This window comes from Acanthochromis polyacanthus, chromosome 15 (assembly GCF_021347895.1).
Source record: "Acanthochromis polyacanthus isolate Apoly-LR-REF ecotype Palm Island chromosome 15, KAUST_Apoly_ChrSc, whole genome shotgun sequence".
In the NCBI taxonomy this organism is placed as follows: domain Eukaryota; kingdom Metazoa; phylum Chordata; class Actinopteri; family Pomacentridae; genus Acanthochromis; species Acanthochromis polyacanthus.
In genome coordinates, this window is record NC_067127.1 from 2994831 (window position 1) to 3017981 (window position 23151).

The 23151-nt window shown below is 40.9% G+C and overlaps 1 protein-coding gene across 1 annotated transcript; it reads right to left on the bottom strand.

Moving 5' to 3' along the window:
- Window positions 1–4026: 4026 nt before the first annotated feature.
- LOC110962352 (actin related protein 2) lies at window positions 4027–19990 on the bottom strand. Its single transcript, XM_022210287.2, has 9 exons — window positions 19828–19990; window positions 16497–16607; window positions 14553–14768; window positions 14248–14320; window positions 13402–13538; window positions 12324–12473; window positions 9722–9867; window positions 9068–9200; window positions 4027–5586 (listed from the first exon to the last, which is right to left on the bottom strand). The coding sequence occupies exons 1-9, from the start codon at window positions 19873–19875 to the stop codon at window positions 5416–5418; spliced, it is 1185 nt and encodes a 394-aa protein (XP_022065979.1). The 5' UTR covers window positions 19876–19990; the 3' UTR covers window positions 4027–5415.
- Window positions 19991–23151: the final 3161 nt, after the last annotated feature.

Here is a 23151-nt window from a genome sequence, read left to right on the forward strand (position 1 = left end):
TGAATAGATGGTGAATGATAACCATAGAGCTCGTGGTTGGTTTTACTTTCACACGGCAAACATTGCTCAGGAACTGTTTGATTAACATGAAAAAGAGTTCTAGGTGTTGCTTAGGCCTCCAAGTTCCACAGATCCCAACCCAATCAAATCAAATCAAGCATTTACGGGATGTTCTGTAAAAACAAGTCTGATCCATACAACTTCCTGGACTCAAGGGATCTGCTAACGTCTTCGTACCTGATACCACCGGACACCTTCAGAGGCTTTGAGGAGACCATGTCCTTGTGCAGACGACCTCCACAACGTTCAGCAGGTGGTTCTGATTGTGGCAGATTGGCCCCTAAACAGTTCTGAAAACATGCAGAAACTTCAGAGAAACTCAAAGAAGAAAGGATGATTTCACGAGGAGACACATAGGATGAAAAAAAAAAGCTTTAAGTTTTTCCCCATGTTTTCAAAACTTGTATAATTTGATGCACACAGCCCTTTGTAAAATCTTAATCAAAGAAAGCCCAAAGAGAGAGAGAAAAAAACCCCTCTTCCTTGTACAGCCTGTCTTATTCTCTTCAAGATGTCTTTCCCTCCTCAGCAGGAACATGTGATAGCCATCGAGCACGTCGAGCTGTTTCAGGATGTCTCTGGAAAAGCATGTGGGCGATAATGATGGAGGGGAGGGGGAGGGAGAAAAGAGAAGAGAGAGAAGGTCCCCGAGGGCTTTTGGGGCCTGCTAAGCAGCTCAACGGCTGCAAACAGCATCACGGTCCACATGTGCAAACATTTAAGATATCTGCTGGTGTAATGGGGTCAGCGTGGCCCCTCTCTGGAGCTCAGACGTTCACTTCCACTGCAGCTACAGGGACGGGTGGCCGTGGGCTCAGGGCAGGGTCTAACTTTTCTCCTTCTAATGGCAACGATTTGGTCTTTCGCTGGCTTCACTTTGGCAACATGTTGTGTTTCACCGTCGCGCCAAAATCGCTTCACCGCCTCACACACACCGAACAGAGATGCTGCAGAAGTGAAGTTTGCAAGGAACCAGATAATTGTTTCAACATACTTTTATTTCTTCGACTGAGCTCAAACCCTGCACCTGAGATAAACCGGAGAGGGAAACATCTCTCTACTCCCACCCTGTGGAAAATGCTTTAGCAAGTAGTTTAAGTTAGAAAAACAACTTAAACATTTAAGCAACAGATCGATAATCTCTCAGTTCACTCCTATTTGGGGCGATGAATGCTTTACTCCGGTAATAAGGATGGAGGATTTAGATTATGGAAGAAGACAGGAGTGCAGAAAATAACAGACCTCTATCAGGATGGCGCCTTATGTCAGAGAAATCAACTTCCAAAAAAGCATTTTTTCAAACATTTGCAGTTAAAAAATTACAAGTTTTCAAGGAATAAACAAATAATGCGTCCATCATCGTTATCAGAACTGGAGGAAATAATTTCTGACATAAGAGGGAACAGTTATGCTTAGACACGTCCAATATTGGCTTTTCTGCCGATAACCGATATCGTCCAACTGTCAATGCCCGATTCCGATATCAACCGATACCGAACTGTGTGGGCTATTTACCTAATTTTAGGTAACATCACATATCCCCTGTGGTGGAATTAACACATCATGCCTCATTTTATTGTGATGCCCCACCAGATGCAACAAGGCTTTCAGAAGTAAACACTGTCTGTGCAAAATAAGAAAACTACTTCAACTTCAGTTATGGAAAAAAATGCCAGATTTACGCCATGTATTTTTTACTTGTCTCAAAGAACAGTTCACACTCTCCCTCCATCTATGAGGTCGGTAAATGCCGGCGAAATCCAGGCATTACTTTATCGGTTTTCATGATGGGGGAAAAAAAACATTAACAAGTTATGTTTCTAAATATTAGAATTTATTAGTACTGAAACAACTCCAGATGAGCTAAAAACCTGGAAAATGGACGTGCAGGAGGATATAGATGAAGAAGACTGGAATGAAACAAACAATAAATGCAAAAATACAAAAACCTGATAATTATTATTGTAGGAAAAAAGCAACTTGGAATAGAAAGTACATAATTACAAGAATCAACTTAAAAGTAAATGTCTGGACAGTGGAAACCTTCGAAGCAAAATCGTGACCTTAACTGAAGCACCAAGTGTTGGTATAATGTAAATATTAGATAAAATATTTTTTTTAAAAACAAGTCAAATGAAACAAAAATATTCACAGTTCAGGGAGGATCTAGCTTGTAAACAGCTCCTTATGTTGCTTCTTTTGTGCTAGAAGACAGATGAGTGAAATATGCAGTTAATGCCACAGTTCAGCATTTCCACCTTAAAACTGCAGCATGCCAGGTTTGTTACTTCCAGGTAACAAACCTAAAACTTTCAGAATGGCCTTGTAGTTTGATTTTTCCTCTTCAGAATCCATCTATGTCTGAATCATATTGTGTAGCGTGGAGTAATTTTACAGCATTGGAGCAGGTGTGCTGGAGCTGCTAATGAGTGGTGAAGAAATACCATTTAAGAGCTGCATCATGTTAAAACAAACTCACCTTTGCACCAAATTGACCTTGGTGCAAAGAGATATGTTTATAGAGGTCAAAGGTCCCACATGGTTTAAAAAAAAATCCACTTTTGTTATGTTTTATGGTTGCTATAAACTTGTAAAATTAAAGCAGTTATGCTGTTCCTCAATCACCCTCACGGCTAGTTAGCCTCTTAGCTTCACAGGAAAGTCAGAATTCAACTCCGGTGTCTTCTAACCAACAGTCATCCAGCTAAAATTGTGACTTTGAGGCAGAATTTTGAGTTGGCAAATAAAGACACACTGCCTTGGGCACTGATGGGACGAGTGAGACTTTGATTAATTCACTGAAAAAAGAAAAAAAAAAAAGGCACAATATGGGACCTTTAAATCGACGGCCAGAGAGACACTTCAAAGATCCCATATTGTGGCTCTCTTTCAGCAAATGAATCAAAGTCTCACATGTCCCTACAGTTTGTTTCTCACCTTAAATTGCTGCAGATATGGTTCATTTCAGCATGTCTGTATAACTTAGGGATCTTTTAAATAGGCTGTTTTGCTGTTCCTGCCACCTTCAGGAAGAAAACTCTCTCTGCGTTTGAGCTAGGTGACTATTAGGTGTTGCAGTCAGTAGCATCTGGGTTTGAATTCTTCTTAGTTTATGAAGCTGGGAGGCTAGCAGTAAACATCTATTTTACACTTCCAAGTTTGTAAGAACCACAAAACACAAGAAAAATGGATTTTCCCAACATGGAACCTTTAAAGATTAAAGATGCATACATTTTAGCTGAAAAGTGGAGAATCGGACATAAAATGTGCACTTTCATGAAGCTAAATTTGTACTTGAAATGAGCAAAAATGACATTTTATCTCGTTGGATCTGCAGCGTCACCAGCATCTACAGCTGAGATAAACTTTAATATTTGGCTCTGAAATATGATGGAGGCGACACCAAAAGCCTCAGCTACGGCACTCCGAGCTGCGTTAAAAGTCCAGTACTTTTGTAAACGTGGTTTGTTGGTTTGTGCTCCGACAGGGAGGAGGCTTCAAACGGAGCTTCAGAGGTAAAGTTCAGGGTTAAGAGGGAAGTGGCAAGAGTCGAGGGATTAAAATGGAACAGGGCCGGAAGAGTCTGGGTGAGATCTTTATTTCAGGCACGGAAAGAGAGCCTCTTCCTCTGGTGGCGCCAGTCCTCTGCCACTGTTCCATTTCCTCTTCCTCCTTCTGGCTCGAGATCTCCTCCGTGGACGAGCCTCGGTCACCTCCGTACCTCCACCCTGACCTCAGCCGCCAAGCCGATGATCTGACCTCCAGATGCAACAAATGACAAGAAAATCAACCTGTGACGAGTTTGTTCAGTAATATTTTAGATTGATTGCGCCACATCGCAGTAAATTTAGTATTTTCTTGCTTGAAAGTGCGACATTGAGCTTTACTTCAGGATTTTTTCCCCCCATCAGCAGCTCCAAATTTTCCAAAAAGAGGCCCAGAGAAAAAGAATCTGTCACACGGACATCCTTATAAATCACTTTTCTTTATTTAAATCAGCGTTAGGCAGTTATGCTATGAACAACACAGGAAAATAAAAACAATAACAGTGACAAAAAGAAAGACATTAAAACATGAGATCCAGTTAACATTAACTGCACTTGGCACTGGATAGACGTTCATGGAAAGAGGAGAAAAAAAAATATACACATTTGTCATACTCAAAATAGAAGTGCCTCCAGGTGCTGGGTGTTAAAGACTGGAGAACTTAAATATGGTCTCGACAGCGTTTATACTTCAATAAGATACCGTTTTTCATTTTCCCAGATTTGCGATGCCTTGATTCGAATCGATCTCGTCCTCCAGCCTGCGACTGCCTCCGTGCTTTGGTGGATCTGAAGGAATACGACACGTCAGGTTCAGATATTGCCGCGACCGCTCCCGCCTTCCGTTCAGCTCGAGATTCACATCCAGAGAGGAGGCAGAGGCGAGGCCGTCTGACGAGGAGCGAACGACGACTCACCCCACATCCCATCGCCGTCTCACCGCCCACCAACCCCCCCCCAGTACCGTCACACACCCGGTGTCAAGCTCAGGGGCTCTGCTTCGTCCCTTTTACAAATCAACCATCAATTCTTCATAAAAAACGTGGAGGAACTTCTGTTACCACAATACACTCCATTTACAATGGTAGTAGTGCACAGCAACAAAGTCAATGGAGAAAGAAAAACCTAATTTAGAGATATAAATGCAACTCATATGTCCAACAAAAAAGAAAGAAGAAGCAAAAAAAAAAAAGAAGTAATCCCTCTCCCAGAAAAGAAAAGTCATGATATCATTTATAAAAACCGACATAAAAATGTGATCAGTTCTCGCTCACCTGTGGCTGTTTGTGGTGGACCCTGATTGTGACGTTTAGACGCTTTCGAGCTGCTGAGAAACTTTGCATCGCTTAATTATCCCCTCTAGAGGTTTAACAGGGGAGGAAACTAAACGTTCTACCGTGGCTGGTGGGGAAACCGTCCCAATTTAACTCCTAACAAACCTATCGAGGCGCCGAGTTAACTGAACTCCTGCTGTGGGCTTTTTTAATTTATTTCCTCCACCAGTATTTTAATGAAAATCAGTGGAAATCTCTAAACTGTTTTTGGGGTTTGCGAGGAAAAGTGTGAGCCAATCCCAGACCAGGAGAGAGAGAGGCAGAAAGGAGAGGAGGAGGAGGAGGAGGAGGTGACGGCTCGATTCATCTCAGAGGTTTGAGGAGAATGAGGAGCCGAAACAGAGAAGAAGAGGGATAAATAGATATATACTCTGCGATGTGGGCGAGGGGGAAATGTGTGTGTGTGTGGTGTATATTTGTACGTGTGTGTGTGTGTTTTTATGCCTGGTGTGTGTGTGTTCTGTCCGTCCAGTGCTTTATCTGACGGTGACGCCGAGTTTTTCCAGCACACGGACTCCTTTCTCCTGGTACTCCTCCCGGGTCAGCCAGAAGTTGTCCTTGTCCTTCATGATGTCGGCCAGCACGGCTCCGCCCAGGAACACCATGTGCTTTCGCCTGGGAGGATCTTCAATCCGGATCTTAAATTTCTGCAAGACAGAGGACACGGAGATGGACAGAAGGTTAGCGACGCTGCTCGATGCGACCCAGTGAAGATCTAAATCAGGGGTGTCAAACTCATTCTAGTTCAGGTTGCAAGACAAAATATTACAATAATCAGACACAAAATGGCAAAAGCGAGAAACAAAACGACAAAAACATGAGACAAACGATAAAAGTCAGACAGAAAAAGACAAAAACAAGACAAAATATTACAAAAATCAGACACAAAATGGCAAAAGCGAGAAACAAAACGACAAAAACATGAGACAAACGATAAAAGTCAGACAGAAAAAGACAAAAACAAGACAAAATATTACAAAAATCAGACACAAAATGGCAAAAGCGAGAAACAAAACGACAAAAACATGAGACAAACGATAAAAGTCAGACAGAAAAAGACAAAAACAAGACAAAATATTACAAAAATCAGACACAAAATGGCAAAAGCGAGAAACAAAACGACAAAAACATGAGACAAACGATAAAAGTCAGACAGAAAAAGACAAAAACAAGACAAAATATTACAAAAATCAGACACAAAATGGCAAAAGCGAGAAACAAAACGACAAAAACATGAGACAAACGATAAAAGTCAGACAGAAAAAGACAAAAACAAGACAAAATATTACAAAAATCAGACACAAAATGGCAAAAAAAATGAGACAAACAACACGAAACAATAAAAAAAGAGAGAAAGTGACAAAGTGACAAAAATTGATACAAACGAGACAAAAAAGTTTTTGTTAGAAAAACTCAACAAAATGCTTGTAGGACTTCACAACACCTGCAGAAACAGTGCTAGAGTTTGTATATTAGAGGTTTAACTAAGATGGAGGTGATTTATGACCCACATTTTTACCGTTGGTTGCTTTAAAATCTGTTCAAACCTGCTGCTTTAACTCTTCCGTCATTTCCATCATGGAAAATGAAACTACAAACATGGCGTCAAATATTCTTAGTCAGCCACTGTCAGTTATTTCTCAGGGTTATACAGGTAGGTAATAGAAAGAGGATAAAACACACCAAGAACACACTGGGAATCAATGTAAAGAGGATGAATGAATACTGAACAAGAGTTTGGGCTATAAAATGTAAAAAAAAAATAAAAGTTTTTGTCTGAAACTACCTCTATGCTGAAACATTCAGCTGTGTTTCTTCCAGACAGATTAAACCATCATTAAAACAGTTGGAGAATAATTGAACTAATCATTGCAGGAAACTGGAGAACAAAGGTCACAGTTCCAGCGCTGAACGAGTTTTACTGGATATTGAAACCAAACAGCCAGAGGGACTAATATTTGGAGCAAAACTGCAAACCTGAAAGACGGCGTCATGAATGGGAAGCTTTGAAACAGAAGAGCGTTAATCACAGGAAGGAGGTTAGATCTTACTCAGCCAGGTAGGATTTTAACTGAATATGAAAGACGTGCAGCGTGAACACTTTAACCATTAATTAGACCGAGAATTTATTAATCCATTAAAGGTTTAAAAACATGTGTCAGGAGATATTAGTGAGAAGAACACTCATCTGGAGTCAGTATTTATGTTTCTGTTTGGGTCTTCACTGACCCAAAGAAAGCTGCATGAGGAATGAAGCAACAATAAGCTTTCTGTTATGAGGCCAAAACAAGCAGCTGAAAGGCACTAAAAGTTCCTACAGAGCCAAAGGGAAGCACAGAGTCAGGTGAAGTTTCATTTAAAAATACTGATTGTTGCAGCTTTAAAGCAACATTTTACCAAAAACTCAGCTGTGGTCGGATTCTACTCATGTCAGATTCAGTCCAACAGACGGAACGATTATAAAAACATCCACACGAGCTTCTCAATCCACTTCTGTACCGTCTGAATGCTCAGTATGTCCAAACACTCATATTTTCACCAAATAGGGCGAAGGATGCGGATCCTGTTTGTTGCTCATGTGGCCGGCTGACAAACAAGCAGCTAAAGGTACAAACCACAAGGAGAGGTGGCGGATTTAGGCAGAACGGGGCAAAAAATGCAAGCGTTGGGACAGAGACGTGAATTAATGCTGGAATCCACGGTAACTGATACTAAACCGCCACTTCTCTCTCACTGTAACTCAGCAGCTTTTTTAACACGGGTTAAGTGTTTGGTAGAATATGTTAGCGGGCATGAAAGCACACCCTGACGCTGCATATGAAGACGTACATTCCTAAACGAGATAAACTATTTGAGAAACAGGAGGCCGGCTGCAGGAAAGTGAAGCACACAACGACTTGCTATTAAAGTCATGAGTCATCTGCAGAGCTTTGTTTACCAAATACCTCGCTGTAATATCATCCGAGTCGTTGGGATACGACCGTAAAAATGTAACGTGGTAATATTGTTCCAAAACAAGTATTTACTACTGTACAGTGAAGCAATGTGTGATGTTATTTAAGAGCTCTGTTTAACCCTCCTGTTGTCCTCATTTAGAAGCACCAAAAAGTATCGTTTCCTTGTCTGAAAAAAAATCTAAAAATTCAGCAAAAAAAAAATCCTCAAATTTCTGAAAATTTGCAAAAACTTCACAAAGAAAATTCCAATGATTTCTTAAAAGTTTCCCTTAAAAAAAATCCCCCAAATGTAGCCAGAAAATTCTTAATATTTTCAAAACATTTGTAAAAAATCTTCTAAAAAAAATCCTACAAATATCTAAAGTGATTACATATTTATCAGTAAAATTTCTAATGTTTTCTTTAAGAACATTCACACAAAAAAAAAAAATCATAAAAATCAACCAAAGTCCAGCAAAGGTCTATGGATTTTGGTTCATTTTTTGTGTGAATGCTTTTAAGTAATTTTTTAACATTTCTTTTTTTTCCCCACCAAAAAATGTTCATAGATTTCCCAAAAATGTTGAAAACATGTATTTTCCCCACATTTTCAGACTTTAAGGACAACACCAGGGTTAAAGGAACAGACGTCTGCTAGCCTCTGGCACTACCTGCTGGTGGTTTGAGGAAACTGCACCAAAGAGAGACTTCACAAAATCCTAAACTTTATGTCCAAACCTTTGCAGATGTGTTCGCAGCAGACACGAGCCACAATCTGAGGTTTTTATTGCACTGTGAAGTCTGAGATGTTGCTCAGGATCGACTCTATCTGACTCCCGGTACGTTCCCAGAGGCAGCCGTACCTTTTTGGCGCTTCACCGCTCCGCACATGAGGGAAACCCCGCCCAGGCAAACCTAAACAAACCCCGAGAATCAGCTGGAAATATTATTTCACACCAACTGAGCGTCTGGGTGCAGCGGAGCCAGACGTCTGTTAATCTAAAAGCACCAGCGGCCTCCTGAAACAACAGCGGCCTTTTTTTAGATCACAGAGCAAACGCGCTCTAATTTGGGCTAAAATTAACGGCCCCGTTTGTCAGAGTCATACTGTAAACCACATCTGAGCGGTTTCAGCTCAGAGTCAGTAATGCTCGTCGACTGCAGACGAGGCGTTAAAAGGTTGGCTTCTCACCGACAGCTTGTCCACGTCTCCCTTGAGCACACGCTCCAGGTACAGCTGCTTCAGCTCCCTCTCCAGCCGAGAAGGCAGGCCGGGATACATGGTGGATCCTCCCGACAGCACGATGTGTTTGTAGAACTCAGGCCTGGTGACGGAGAGACAGAAAGGGTGAGAACAGGAAGAGGACCAGCTATATGACGACAGGAAGCAGAAGCATCTTAAAATAATACAAGCAACGCTGCTAGTTTCGTCCCCTATAGGCACCTTTCCTCATGTACAAAGCTTCGTCCTGCAGTGACTTAAAGTGGAACACTGCAAAATTTATTATTCAACAAAGACAGTAAGAGATCAGCAGAGACTTGCTGAGTTTCCGGGCATACTCCTTTTTGCTTTTTCCACTCTTTTACATACCCTAGATCAATTTTCAAACTTTCCACACAGAAGTCTGGTGCACAAAATATTTACTTTCATGTCTAAAACCCTGTGTTGCTTCAGAGCGAGCCGATTGGCTGACACACCATTTTACATCCATCCGTCGCTGTCAAAACGTCTGTAACTCGCTAATGCAGTGTAATGTCTGCTGCGGCGGAAACACTGAGTCACTCTCAGGAAAGTATTAACCGACGTATCTGCCTTTACCGATATGAGCGCTGCAGCTGGGCTCACCTGGTGTCTATGTCTGCTGCCTGGATGGTGTTGAAGAGCAGCTCGGCCACTCCGACGCCCTCCACGTTGATGAGGTGGGGCTGGAACAGAGCCTCGGGGGCCTCAAACCGCTCTCCTCCCACCTTGATCACACGACCATCTGGCAGCTGGAGATGCGTGGGAGGAAAGAGATGAAAAGAGAAGGGGAAAAGAAGGTACACTGTAAAAAAAAAAAAAAAAAACTGCTGCTTTTACGGTAAAATGACGACAGCTGTGGTCATCAGAACGCTACCGTGAGACTACAGTAAAACATTTTTTTACGTTTACGGTAAAGAAACGTATTGATATTGTGGATTCATTCCATATTTTACTGTTAAAAGAAAGTTTTAAGCTTTAAAACTTACATGAAAATTCCAGATAAAATAAAGTTTGTGTGACCTATTATAAATATTACAGCATTTTTCCACCATCTTAACATTAAGTATGCGTATTTTTAGCAAAAACTGAAGTTCTAGCTGTCAAATATTAAAGCAAATGTCCGTTATCACAAAAGTGCATCAATTTGACTGGTAGCAAGCTGTAGTTTTTACATGTAATCCTTGTTCTAAATACTGCAGCACGTTTCCATTATCAGCACAACAATATGTACATTTAACTGGAGAAAACTGAGAATTAAATGCAAAAATTACAGTATTGCTTTACATATTACAGCATTTTTCCACTAAAAAAAACTGTGCAGGAGTGGGGAAATGTATTTTTTCAAGAGAAAAAAATCTAAAAAACACACTCTGATTAACCTGCTTACGGCGATTCGTGCTATATAAACGGCATCAAACTGTTTTAGAGTTTACAGATTTTTACCGTCATGGTTTGACAGTTATTCATCGTAAATTTACAAACATTTTTTACAGCGTATGACACAACTGAAGAGGTAGGTTTCAATGGACAAGACGGCTCGAGGAAGCTTCAACTTCTCAATGCACTTTTTTTAAGGATAAATAAGTGTTTACTGACACTGGAAAGTAAAATTCTTCCAAAGTGATGATACTATAGAGCACATTAAAGCCCAGAGTGGAGGCACCTCGCCGAGCAGAGTGAATGTGTGACTATAAAAAGGCTTCATTCAGCCGAGGGCAGTGGGAGGAAGCGGAGCCCAGCCACTGCCGCAAAGTGGCTACACAGGAAATGATGTAACGCACAGTTCAGGGCCCTTCGGCCACAGTTACATTGCCCTCCTTGTTTCGGCACACTCGTGCACACAAAATGATACGTACACACAGGTGTTCACGCACCTATACACCTCAGCACACACACCGGCCTCCACTAACCCAAACACACGCGGTCAGAGAGCTCTGAGACACAACATGAGCTCGCTAAGGCGTGCAGGAACACAGACTTCAGGACCGACGTTTAGATTCTGTGGTTCCCTCTGCAGGGAAAAGGACCTCGGAAAGAAAAGCAAGCCTGATGGAGCAGTGCTGCACCCCCATATGTTAGAGTCCCAGAGAAAACAGTTAATCAGCAGCACTGCCCTGTCCTGCAGCCGGCAGCAGAGCCAGCAGGGCATGTGGTACTCCACTCTGCTCAGCGCTGAAACAGATTCAGTTACCCCATTAGTTTTGATTACTTCAAAATACTGCCATTTTTGAAAAACAAATCCTCTGGGGAAGGATTCCTTCTGCTGCGATGCTATTTTAAGCAGAAATATGAAACTTGTGCACATGTGGTGTGCATAAAAAGGGACTCCTTTCATATGAAAAAAGTAAACAAAACAAAAACGTGAATCCCTCGAGGGCTGAAAACTTGTAAAAATGTCCAACTATTTAAAAGAAAACACAGATACTTAATGTGCCTACCAAAATAATGGAAGCTAATTTGATTTTTCAGTAGCTGCTTCGCATTTATATCCCCAAAATGACAACATGCTTTTCTTCCGTATATTCAGTCTTACTGTGTGTTGACTATGGCTTTCATAGGAGACATATTTTGCCGTTTAATGGCATATTTATTAGCGGGGTGGCAGCAGTAAACATGGAAACAGAAACCTGTGCATTTCCCAGTTCCCATAATTTTGTTCTGGAGCTTCCTAACATCTCTTTGGAGGCGTCTATCATACTTCTGTTCAGTGAAACCCCTGAGATGCTTTTGAAATCTGGGCCTCTAGCAGCATCAAAGCACAGCCATGCTGGTAAAAACTGCAGAAACTATTTTAGATATCTCTTCTTAGATCTGAATCTAAATGTTTTTGCTATTTCTTGTGCTTCTCCTTTTCATCAGATTGAGTTTTTTTCCTATTAAAGTGTGACTAATGCACAGAATGTCCATGTGAGGGCAGTAAGTGGTTCTAAAGGCTGCTTTCAGGCCGGCTACCACGTCTGATGAACACCTGATGACAACTACAAACACCAGCTTACATAATGAGCTCAGCTGCAGTCCAACAGCTCTGTGGAATGACTCACTTCCTAAACGCCTTTGTAGGCATTCAGAGTGACTCCATCATCCAGATGGGCACTGACGACATACATGTGGCTCACTTCTTCGTTTTTCTTAAAATAAAGCCGCACTGACTGATCACATGTATCCGTGTTTACTTATTGTGAAAAGCAAACGAGCGAGCGTCTACCGTGTACGATTCCACCAGCACAGTGGTCTCCAGCGCCAGCTTCTGCTCCTGCTCGATGTTGTAGCCCACGTAGCACAGCTTCTCCTTCATCATGCGCACCGTCTCAAAGTCCGCAGAGTGGTTGAAGGCGTAACCCCTCAACAGCAACAACTGCAGCCAGAGGATGAAGAAGAGGGCAGGGAGAGGGGAGAGAAAAGACAGAAACACGGTGGGTAAAGTCACAACACATTGTAGGATGTTTGTCTACTAATATAACACGTGTCTCTGCTAGAGGTGGAACTAGCGATAGACCAACATCAGCCTGGCCGATTATTGTGGTCTATATTTGGCATTTTTCCAGTTAGCGGTTTTGTTATTTTTATTGGTCGATGATTCTTAAAATAAATGAGCTGTTCAGGTCTGCATGCCGTCACTCTGAGGTGTCAGAAATGTCTCTCGAGCAGAAACTGAACAAGAAACACAAGCCGTTGCAACAAACCAGGAATTAGCTTCTCTCACAGTGGCTAAGGCTATGCTAACAGCAAGCGGCTAAGTTAGAAGGCAGCCATGGATTAACCTGGAAAACAATAATGAATAATACTTTAACATATGAACATTAGTGGGCAGTAAAAGTAACAGAAAAGTGAAATATTATGAAACCAGAGAAGAACAGCAGACGTAACGGCAGGAAACAAACTGATCAATCTCAGTGGATCTCACATGAACAGAGATCATTTAATCACTCCTATTTCTATTTCACATATTCAGTTACAGTCACGCTTATTAGTGAAAAAGCCTCGTTGTGACATCACATGCGGCTAAAACATTACATTTAACATGAACGTTCCAAATAACGGCTTTCGGCCTTATTTGATTACCAATAATCAGCATCAAAATCAACCCCGAAAACCCACACCGGTCAGTCCCTGGGTGAAATACATCCAAACTAAGACCATGTTGCTTCCATTGATAAAGATAATGACACTAGTTGGACATTCCTGCAGAGTCTATTATTTAAAGAACCACCAACATGATTTAAAATCTTTCTAAACGTCCGGCTCACACTGGCACGCCGTCCTAACTGATGATTGGCTGATACCTTGATGAGGTAGCGGGTGATGTCCCTGCCTGCGATGTCCAGGCGTCTCGTCAGGTGGGGCAAGCTGAAGCCCTCGTATACGGGGCAAATGTGTGTCACACCGTCCCCAGAGTCTACCACCACACCGGTGAGAAGGCCTGAAACACACAGACACACACATCAGTTAATAATCTACAATTGTGTCAAGCTAGGTGTGTTTGAATTTTATCCAGTGTGTAATTTGGGCTCCTGACCAATAGCCTCCTTGGCTGAGCAAACACACAAAACCGGGAAAGATAACACATCTGATGCAACAATTAACCACTAATAACTGCTCTCCAGCTGGTAACAGACTCAGAGAGAATGGTAGAGCAGTATGTGGACCTCATGCAGGGCTGTGTGGAGCTCAGGTTCATCTGATCCTGCTTAAAGCGCCACACATTAGGAGTCAGGATGTCATACGTCTGCTGCTGCAAGGATGTAAAACCAATCCTATGTGAATGTCTAGACTCTCCGACACAAATAATATTACGTCTGGTATCTAAATAGTCTCGTTAAACAAAGGTGTGGTAGTTAAACACTGCCACACAAGAGTATTTCCACAATTAAAATTAACAGCCATCATGTTTCGGAGCGGGAAGGAGGTGTTGGGTGACGACTGAAACAGTAAAAGCAGCAAGTGACCGTTTATATCTCAGATAATCTTGACATCGGGGTAAAACTAATTTGTGTGTGTGATGGGTTTGAGGTAAGACCTTTGGAAACGCCTGTAAAAATTCTGTGATGTGAAAACTTGCGACAGAAAAGCTAAATTTTACCGTCTCTTTTGACTAAACTTGAAGCTGGAGCACGAATGAGTGGTCTCACCTTGAGCATACAGCGTCAGCACAGCCTGGATAGCGATGTAGACTCCTGCAAACTGGTAGGTCTCAAACATCACCTGGAGCAGAGGACAGGAAGTACAACTGACACACACAGTACGGCCAGAAACTCATGAATAAAACGTTCTCTGCAACATAAAGCAGAAGAATAAAGAAGTACTTCTGCAAAACTCTGAAGATACAGATTCCCAAAATAGCTGCAAAATAGCTGCAAGATGCTAGCTGCAAAATTCCACACAACCACAAAAGTACCGTGCAGTTGCAGAAAAACTGATGTGAATTTCAGTGTACCTCGATGATCTTCTCACGGTTCTTGGTGGGGTTCATGGGGGGCTCGGTCAGGAGGATCTTGCAGTTGCGGGAGTCGATGTTGAGCTTCTCTGGACCGAAGGTGTAGTCCCACAGGTGCTTCATGTCATCCCAGTTCCTGACGATGCCGTTCTCCATGGGGTAGTTGACCTCCAGCATGGAGCGCAGCTCGCTGGCCTCATCCCCCACCATCAGGTCCTGGAGGAAAGGGTCAAAGGTCAACACAGATAAATATTTAGAAGCAGGGAAACGTAGCCCTCCATTTTGTGAAGCCCAGTTTGTACCATTCAGAGTCACTGGGAGGAAGCATGAGCACCAAATATGGGTTTGGAATGTAAAACCAGTCATTTCAACAACCAGGAAAACTCATCGACCGTCTTTTACTCGCCTCAAGACGAGCCATCTGCCAGATGACAACAGATGCATTCATGGAGCTCTTCGGTTGAAAACTCAGTTACCCAGCATGCACAACAAGGCATTATTTTTTCCATGCATCTCCACCTGGAAACACTTCGCTTTAGCTACAGTAAACCACTTGTTTTAGCCCCATTCAACTATCTGCATGCAAGGCAGTCTGGCAATGTAAACAACTGCTGGGTTAGAGCTCAGTGTTAGCCACACAGTCAAGCATCTCATGTTCCACTTGGAGACATCAAAAGCCTACTGAAGGCAGCCATTTTATGGGTTCATCCTGTGCGCTTTGGCATTAACAAAGTACCAGTCACAGGCATTGCCTCCATGTGGTCTCAATGAAAAAAAAAAACGGCAAAAAGAAAAAACAGAATAACAGATGTGCTTCCGTCTCCAACTCTCAGCTGGCTGCCATGCATCCTCCACTATGGACACTTCCTCCGCACTTGAAAAAAGGTGAAACACTTGCAGATAAGTAAAGAAACTGCCCTTAACTGGACAGTACGTATGTCTGCTGTTTCATAACGGCAGGCTAAATAGGTCTGTGATGCATACAGATAGAGAAAATGTGTCACTTGGCACTAAACGTTCCAGCTGCAGCTGACATTTTAACGTGTTTTAGGCTGAAAACTGCAGCGGGACTGGAGGGGGAGTGTAGCTGTCAGGATGCACCAGAAGATCAGAGACTCTGAGAATGGAACCGATCCAAAATCTCTTTTAGCACTCCATCGATAACAGCTGGCCTATGATTCATCGCAGTTATTTCTGCTAACACTTTCAGCCTGGAGAAAAGAGTGCATTAACGCATGGAGCCGTATATCTGTCTTACTCAGCGCCACTCTTTTGGCCATTAACGCTCAACCTCAACACCAAAAATCTGCAAACTAGTTGAGAGGTAGAAGAATGGGGTCAGAGTGAGTAAAAAAAAAAAAAAAAAGAAAAGATGAGGGAAAACAAATGAAGAAAAGACACTGGATGAAAAAAAAAACTAATGAAATTTCCAGTTGAGATCATAACATGGCACAACTCTCTGCAGCAGGCAGGAACAGGAGGCACACAGCAACCTGAACTTACCATCTTCTGGGGTTTCTACTTCACCGAGGGGGAACAAAACATGGAGGGAGAGGAAGGCAGATACATAAAAAAGATGAATAAACAAAAGAATTGGAAAGGACAGGAGAGAGGGTAGAGAGAGGAGCCACGCTGAAATAATGTGAGACATTCAGACGGCTGCCTAACAAACTGACCTTTACTCAGATTACAGGATCAGTTTCATATTTACAAGAATAGTCTGAAGATAATATTACATTTGTTATATTATCTGCCAAATTTCCCATCTGAATTGAGCTGCTAACTCCTATTAGAGCTGAATACTAAAAATATTTTACAGTGTTCATATCAGAAACTAACATGATATTTGATTTTAAACCTTGATTCCTTGTTTTCCTGACCAGATGCACCCTTCTGGTCAAACCGAACAACCATTTCAGCAACATCAGGAGGAAAAGTTTGTACCTTGATCTCAATGTTTCCCACTTTGGCCGTTGAGCGGATGATGGGCCTCCCAACAAGTGCAGGGAAGATGTGCTCTGGGAAGTTGGAGCCTGCATAGCCACATTTTACAAACTACAACAGAGAAAGAAAACCAGAAAGCAGGAGAAGTGATTAGAAAATACAGTTAAGTGATAATGAAATAAACTGTGCAATAAAGCAAGACAACATCTGTCACTCTGCTGATAACAGCGGATTTAGATAGGATTTAGAGTGAGACAAAAAAATGACATACATGTTTCATATGTCTGGGTTTTATTTTGACAAAACGCATCATTTCAGTTGCTAAAATTATGCATTAAAAAAATGAATTTAATGATCTCAAATCTCTTCGCATTATCAAACTGCTTCAGGCTTTTTATCCTCATGTATTCCGGCAACATTTTTCAATAAGTATTCAGTTACAGAGAAAATCTGATGATGGTATACGTCAATTCATTTACTGTTTATTGCACTCAAGTGCAGCGGTTACATGAGCTCAGATAACAGCAGCACCGAGGACCAGGAAGAGATAGCATCTGAGCATCATTGCTGCATTAAGATAACTCAAAGACCAGACGATTTTAAAACACTGATAACAAGCTGACATTTTCCTGACCTCCAATTAACAGATTTTTCTTCTTCCTGCTGCTCTACACATTTTTGCATCAAAATTCTGTGTGTCTGCGTGTTTATTTAAACTTAACTAAGTATATTAAATTCTTCTGCATTTGTTCCAAAAACTAAAATAACTTGATATTTTTACAGAAATATATCAAACATAAATCAAGAATGTAAATTCGAGAAAATGTGGCAGAATTGGAGCCCACACTGTCCAGAAGTGAAACTATTTTGGGGTTCAGGCAGAAATAAAATCCATTTTAAGTCTTGATTCTCCACTTGAGCCATTGTTCTACGTAATCAGTTCCACTCCAGAAGAAGTAAAGGATTAAAAAAAAAAGCATATCTATTACATATCCTAGTACTGGTGGCAAAAAATGACAACCACGACCTTACACCCTCCACCAATGGAGGTAGAGAGAGAGATTAAAGAAAGTGGATTCAATGGAAAACATAACAATTAATTTAACTTAATTTGATTTAGCATATTTGACAGGCTGGGGGAGATGTTTTTGCTTGAAGTTTAAGTGGAGATGTAATGATATTTGTGTTTGGATTGTGTATTTTTAACATGTTTCAAAACCTCTTCCTCCCGTTTAATATAAATTATATTTAGAAATATATATATATATATATATATATATATATATATATATGTACATAAACTGTACATTTGTTTTTGCTTATGTATATGTTTTTGTCCATTTTTCATTTGCAATATGTAAAAAAAACATGTAGCTTAAATAAAATGTGGTTTTAAAAAAAGAATGTAAATTCAAAGGTGATCCATCAGCTAAATAAACTGTATACCAAGTTAAAAATTTAGCTTCAGACTGCAAGAGCAACAAGAGAACATTTCTGTCAGGCTCCCATCTAGACAATGATGGGAAACGGGGTACATTAGGGCTCTGAAAACGTGTCAGTGATATATATATACGGCTGTGGTTCGAACTCTTCTCACTTCCTCTTGACTTCTCAGTTCAACCCTGACACAGGGCAGTTTTTTTTTTCTTCTTCTCTGGCTACACTCGACACTCTAGAAAAAGTCACATCTCAAAAAAAGCCTTATTAGTCACTGACATGCTGAGCTAACATCCTCTTTGACTGCTGACGGTGTTCAAACTAGGAAGTCCCTGCACTCCAAAAGCAGCAGAGCTACCTGTGTGTGCGATGAGCGAATTAAAAGGATAAACAAAGATCGGCAAAGTTTAGAATTATACGGTGGATGGAGCAGAAACTACTTATTCTGATCAAGAGATTACAGCTGCAGGGAAATCCCCCTATGCACCATTTTATCAAGTTGTGGCAAAAGAACCACCAAAATGTGCAGATATGTACAGAGGTATTTCCTAATCTGGTGAGGGCTCTTTCATAAGATTTTTTAGTATCCTAAAACGTAAACCATCACAGTTTCACCCAAAAACTGATGTCTGTGGGAGCTAAGTGCCCTAGATTATAACCAACCCAGCTGGTTTTTGTGTTTAAATGGCTTTAAAGGATCATTGCAACTCATAAAATTCTGTTTTACGTTTGCCAGAAAGTGGCTGCAACCCCTACATGGTCACTGAAAGGGTATTCATGCATCAGTGGGTAATATTTAAAAATATACTCCATAAGACGGTTCCTTTTTATCTTTTGTATATATAACCCATAGGCAAATCACAAAGACATACATTTTCTCTCACCACAGATGTAAAAATATGTGTCATTGCACAACATTGCAGTTTGACCCAAATAAAACCAGATGGAAACCATGAGGGGAAAAATAAAGACTGTATTCAACATTAAAAAAGTAATTTTACACAAAAATTCACTGTGAAATGCACCTTAAAACAGCATTTCCTATTTCAGCGACAGACATATTGCACAAATACCGAAGAAACTGTCAAAAATGAACACTTTTTAAAGAGGTTATCCTTCACATTGTGATTTAATTGGCATAATTTGGATGGTAATCAGTGTCAGACACAAAACCGGCAAAAGCCCAAATCTTACCGGAGAAGTTGTGTTAAAACGATGCTGACAAAAACGTGAATGCACCAGTGGAAAATGCATGTAGTGTTGTCATTCCGAGGCCCAAACCTCTCATTAATCGCTAATTAGGTTACATATTTCAGTGAAGCTGATGCCAGAAAGCATAAAGGTGGTTCCTCAATTCACCTGGTACGGCCTAGCTACCGTTGCACCTAGCTGACGATGGGTGTTAGTTAAAAAAATGTAGCTACAGCCCTCTAGGAGCAAACCAGTCGTACAACAGAAATAATGAATCTGCAAATTCCGTCTGGTTTCCTGTACAAATCGCTGAAATGACTGCCGCAGCTGCCAGACAGCAGAAACCAGCCAGCTGTTAAAGGCTAACTGTGAGCTACCAGGCTAGCTAGGAGCCGTAGCTTAATGACGGTTGGCTGCAAATTTGAAGTTACTCATTTGCTTCAACTTGAGGGTTTATGAAGATGTGAGAGTTGCGGCCAGGGCTGAAAATTCAGTTTCTATGGTGATATTTGCAGCCACTCTGCGTGCCGGGTCTGGATGAATGAAAATTAGCTGGCTAGCAGGCTGCTAGCTACACACCCAGTTGACGCTAGCTAGCTGACAGCTCCACTTCCTGTTTCAGCGAATCGGTCGACATTATTAACGGCGCCGTTTTATGAAAACCGCGACTTCGTAGCGCACCGAGCCGATATGGTGAACTTACCCCGGTCCCGTTGTCGCAGACCACCACTTTCCTTCCCTGGCTGTCCATTATGTAAAAGCCCAGTTGCCGCTGAACCTCCCTTAACTTTCTTCAGCAAGCCGGAAGGAAGACACACCAGCCCGGCCGAGAGGAGGAGGGGAGGCCGCTCACCCGAAGAGTGACGGAGATTGACGGAGATACCCGAATGGCTGTCACTTCCTCCCAGCCCCGCCGAGAGGAGGAGGGGGGCCGCTCACCCGAAGAGGGACGGAGATACCCGAACGACTGTCACTTCCTCCCTCATTAAATTCTTGCATACAATACTTAATTTTGCAGCCAGTTTCTCCTCCAATATACTTAAATTACATGAAATAATTAGTTTATTTTACAAAAAATACACTTAATAATTGTATTAATAGAAATAGAATTATTTGAGATCCTGGTTGGTTTGCGCAAGACCTATTTATACAAATAGAATTTAACATTACATTCGCACAGTTTTATTTTTTCACAGTGAAATAATATTAATAGTAATAATAAATTCATAACACTTTTTTCCTGTGCTCAGTCCAAGTTTCCAGGTATCATCCTCATGAGAGCAGGCCAGCTGGACCAATGATTTCCAATGGTGTGATGTTATGGAGTTAGTTTAGAAGTCTTATTTCTGAGTTTTTACAGCTTAAAGAATTTATGGAGGTTCTTTGAAAAATATATGTTTGCATACATTTTATTTAACAGTAATTTGATTGACTGACCCTTTAAATAGTTCAAAAGAAGAGATGTAGAAGATGATGAGGAGAAGAACTTCATCCATAAATTTACCCTAAATAAATAATATTCACACCAAATGTATTGACGGTGTTGCTCACAAAACACAGAAAACTTCTCTCCTGAAGACACCTTGTCTAAGACATGTTTTAGTTTTTGATTTAATGATTCAAGAGGTCACATTCTGTCTGTAGTTGTAAGGAACATCCAAACACAAAATAATTTCTGCAAATATTCTGGAAAAAAATCTGGAATAAAAAAGTTCTCATAAGACATTATATGAAGACCAAATATATTATTTCAGATCAGCTATGTCATATTCTCTTGGAGGGATTTATCACCATAATGACGAGATCCAGAGCTCATTTTAAATTAATGTGAATTTATATGAGGGTTAATCTGCCTCTTTAGAGACAATTTTCAGCCAGCAGGTGGCGCATTTTGACCAAAACAGGTTCCTTCCATCTGAAATCATGACATTTTAGAAGCAGTTTCTGCTCAACTATCTCTAATTTGCCTGGAATCAGGAGATACCCGAGTGTGAAGATATTCGTGAATTTTTATTATGCTATGTCAGATACTTTCCATGAGCAGTATTTATCAATACTTTTGTTTTTATCACTAAATATTCTATTAAAATTACTACTGCAGCATACTACTGCAACATGCAGCTACAATAGAAAATATCATTAGTTGACTTCTGCTTTTGTTAATGTGTGTTCAAAGTGAGAACTTTTTAGAAGGCTCAGTTTTTTTTTCACAATTAAACTCAGTTATAATCAGAGACTAACTGAGCTACTTGTTCAGTCCTGCAGATTCTGAATCAAAGACACGGCGATCAATAACTGAACATTTCATAGAATAGCCTCAAATTTCAGTGTGCAAAAATGCACTAAAAGTGGATTAACGGGTAATAATTCTTTTGTAAATATCTCAGAAAGTATTTCATATATCAAGGTACAATTTCACAGATACCATTTTAAATATCCATAGTGTAGTATAAAAAAAATCAAGCAAATCCGAGACTGTTGAACAGAAGAAACCAGCTGATTTGAGATGCAGGAAGGTCAAAATCTTGTTTGCTCTGAGCCCTTTATGAATAAAAAATATTTAAAACCTGTGTGGTCTTTGTGATTAATGATGCTGCGCAGTAAAATCTGATATTATTTACGTTGGGATCACACTTCATCTTCAGGTACGAGGCTGCTGGGGAACATGAGGACCTTGGCCTGCATGAAGGACATGTCAGGAAGTCCAGCGATCACCCTGAAGGCCTCCTCACTCAGCTGCTCATCCAGCACAGGTTTCCTAACGGAGAAAACATACAGACCAGCATTTAACATTAAGACACGCACAGAAAACAAGCATATTTTGGTTCTTAATGCAGTAAAAGAAGGTATGACCTCAGGGAAAAGCAGGTTTTCTCTGTCGTGGACATCAGGCGGTTCAGAGCGTCCTCCAGGTGGCTGCTGCTGGTGCTGGTTTCCAGTTTGCTGATGGTCAGCTCATACAGCTCACGGTCGACTCCTTTACAGGCAAAACAAACATCTAACCTCCGGATACTGAAAGGCTTGAAGCTGTATCATCACAGTAAACCTGCTAAACAGTGTAAAAAGGCTAGAGCTGTGTAGAGTTAAGGCTGACCTGGTGGAGGACTGGTGCTGGATCTGCTGCTGGACCTGCTCTCCTCCTCAGGACCAAAATAATCCAGGTTGAGAGCAGAGCAGCCTGTGCTAGCAGAGGGAGAGAGCGTTTATAAAAGGTTTAGAAAAGGAGAAGGAGCTTCTGCTACACTCTATGGTTTCTCCTTTTACTGAGAGGATGAAGGCAAAGAGACATTACAGAAATGCAAAGCTGTTGTCAATTTCCTTTTGTATCCAGGAAACGGCAGCTAATTCTGAGCCACAGGTCACTGAAGCAATCATCAGATGCTAAAATACAGCCTTAGTGACAGATTCTCCCAGCAGCCCCACTGGATCAATCTATAACTGAGGGACTTTTGAAGTCTATGGGATATATCTGCATATATTCTTGTTAAAAGTAAAAAAAAATAATGTTTTATGTTCATTATGATCATGTCTTTACAAACTCCACAACTGTTTATTATGGAAACAATCACTTTTTAATAATAAATGACTGGATATCACTAAAATATCAACTAAATAACAACCTTCTAATGAGCTAAACAACAATAAAATGAGCTGATTCAGAAATAGTTTGGATTGTGTTCTTTTTATTTAGCTGCGATAATCATGACAGATGTTTCTTTTTTGGCAATATATCACATTTTATATGGAAAATAACAAAATAAATCATTTTCCACTAAGTTCCCTGTTCCAAAAACACCTCTCCAGGAAGTGTGTTAATTCCAGATCACATGACCTGCTCCACATGATGTCATTTCCTCCTAAAGAACAGATTGGTTGTCAACTATGGTCCCAAAAAAAAACCCTAATTACTTAGTGACCCCAGTATGAAGCTTCAGTTTGGTGGATTTTCTTCTCACTTTTCACTCTGCATGACTTCAACTTTGATTATATGCAAATACGTTTAACAAAGACGCTCTTAAAGAGTAAT

Bases quoted from the DNA above. Each gene is read 5' to 3' on its own strand.
- LOC110962352 (XM_022210287.2), bottom strand. From the start codon at position 19,875: ATGGACAGCCAGGGAAGGAAAGTGGTGGTCTGCGACAACGGGACCGGG. The intron at 14,321-14,552 runs GTACACTGAAAT...CCTCTGCTCCAG, and splicing joins ACCGTGAGAAGATCATCGAG to GTGATGTTTGAGACCTACCA. The intron at 9,868-12,323 runs GTAGACGCTCGC...ACGCATCTCCAG, and splicing joins TGCTGGTGGAATCGTACACG to CTGCCAGATGGTCGTGTGAT.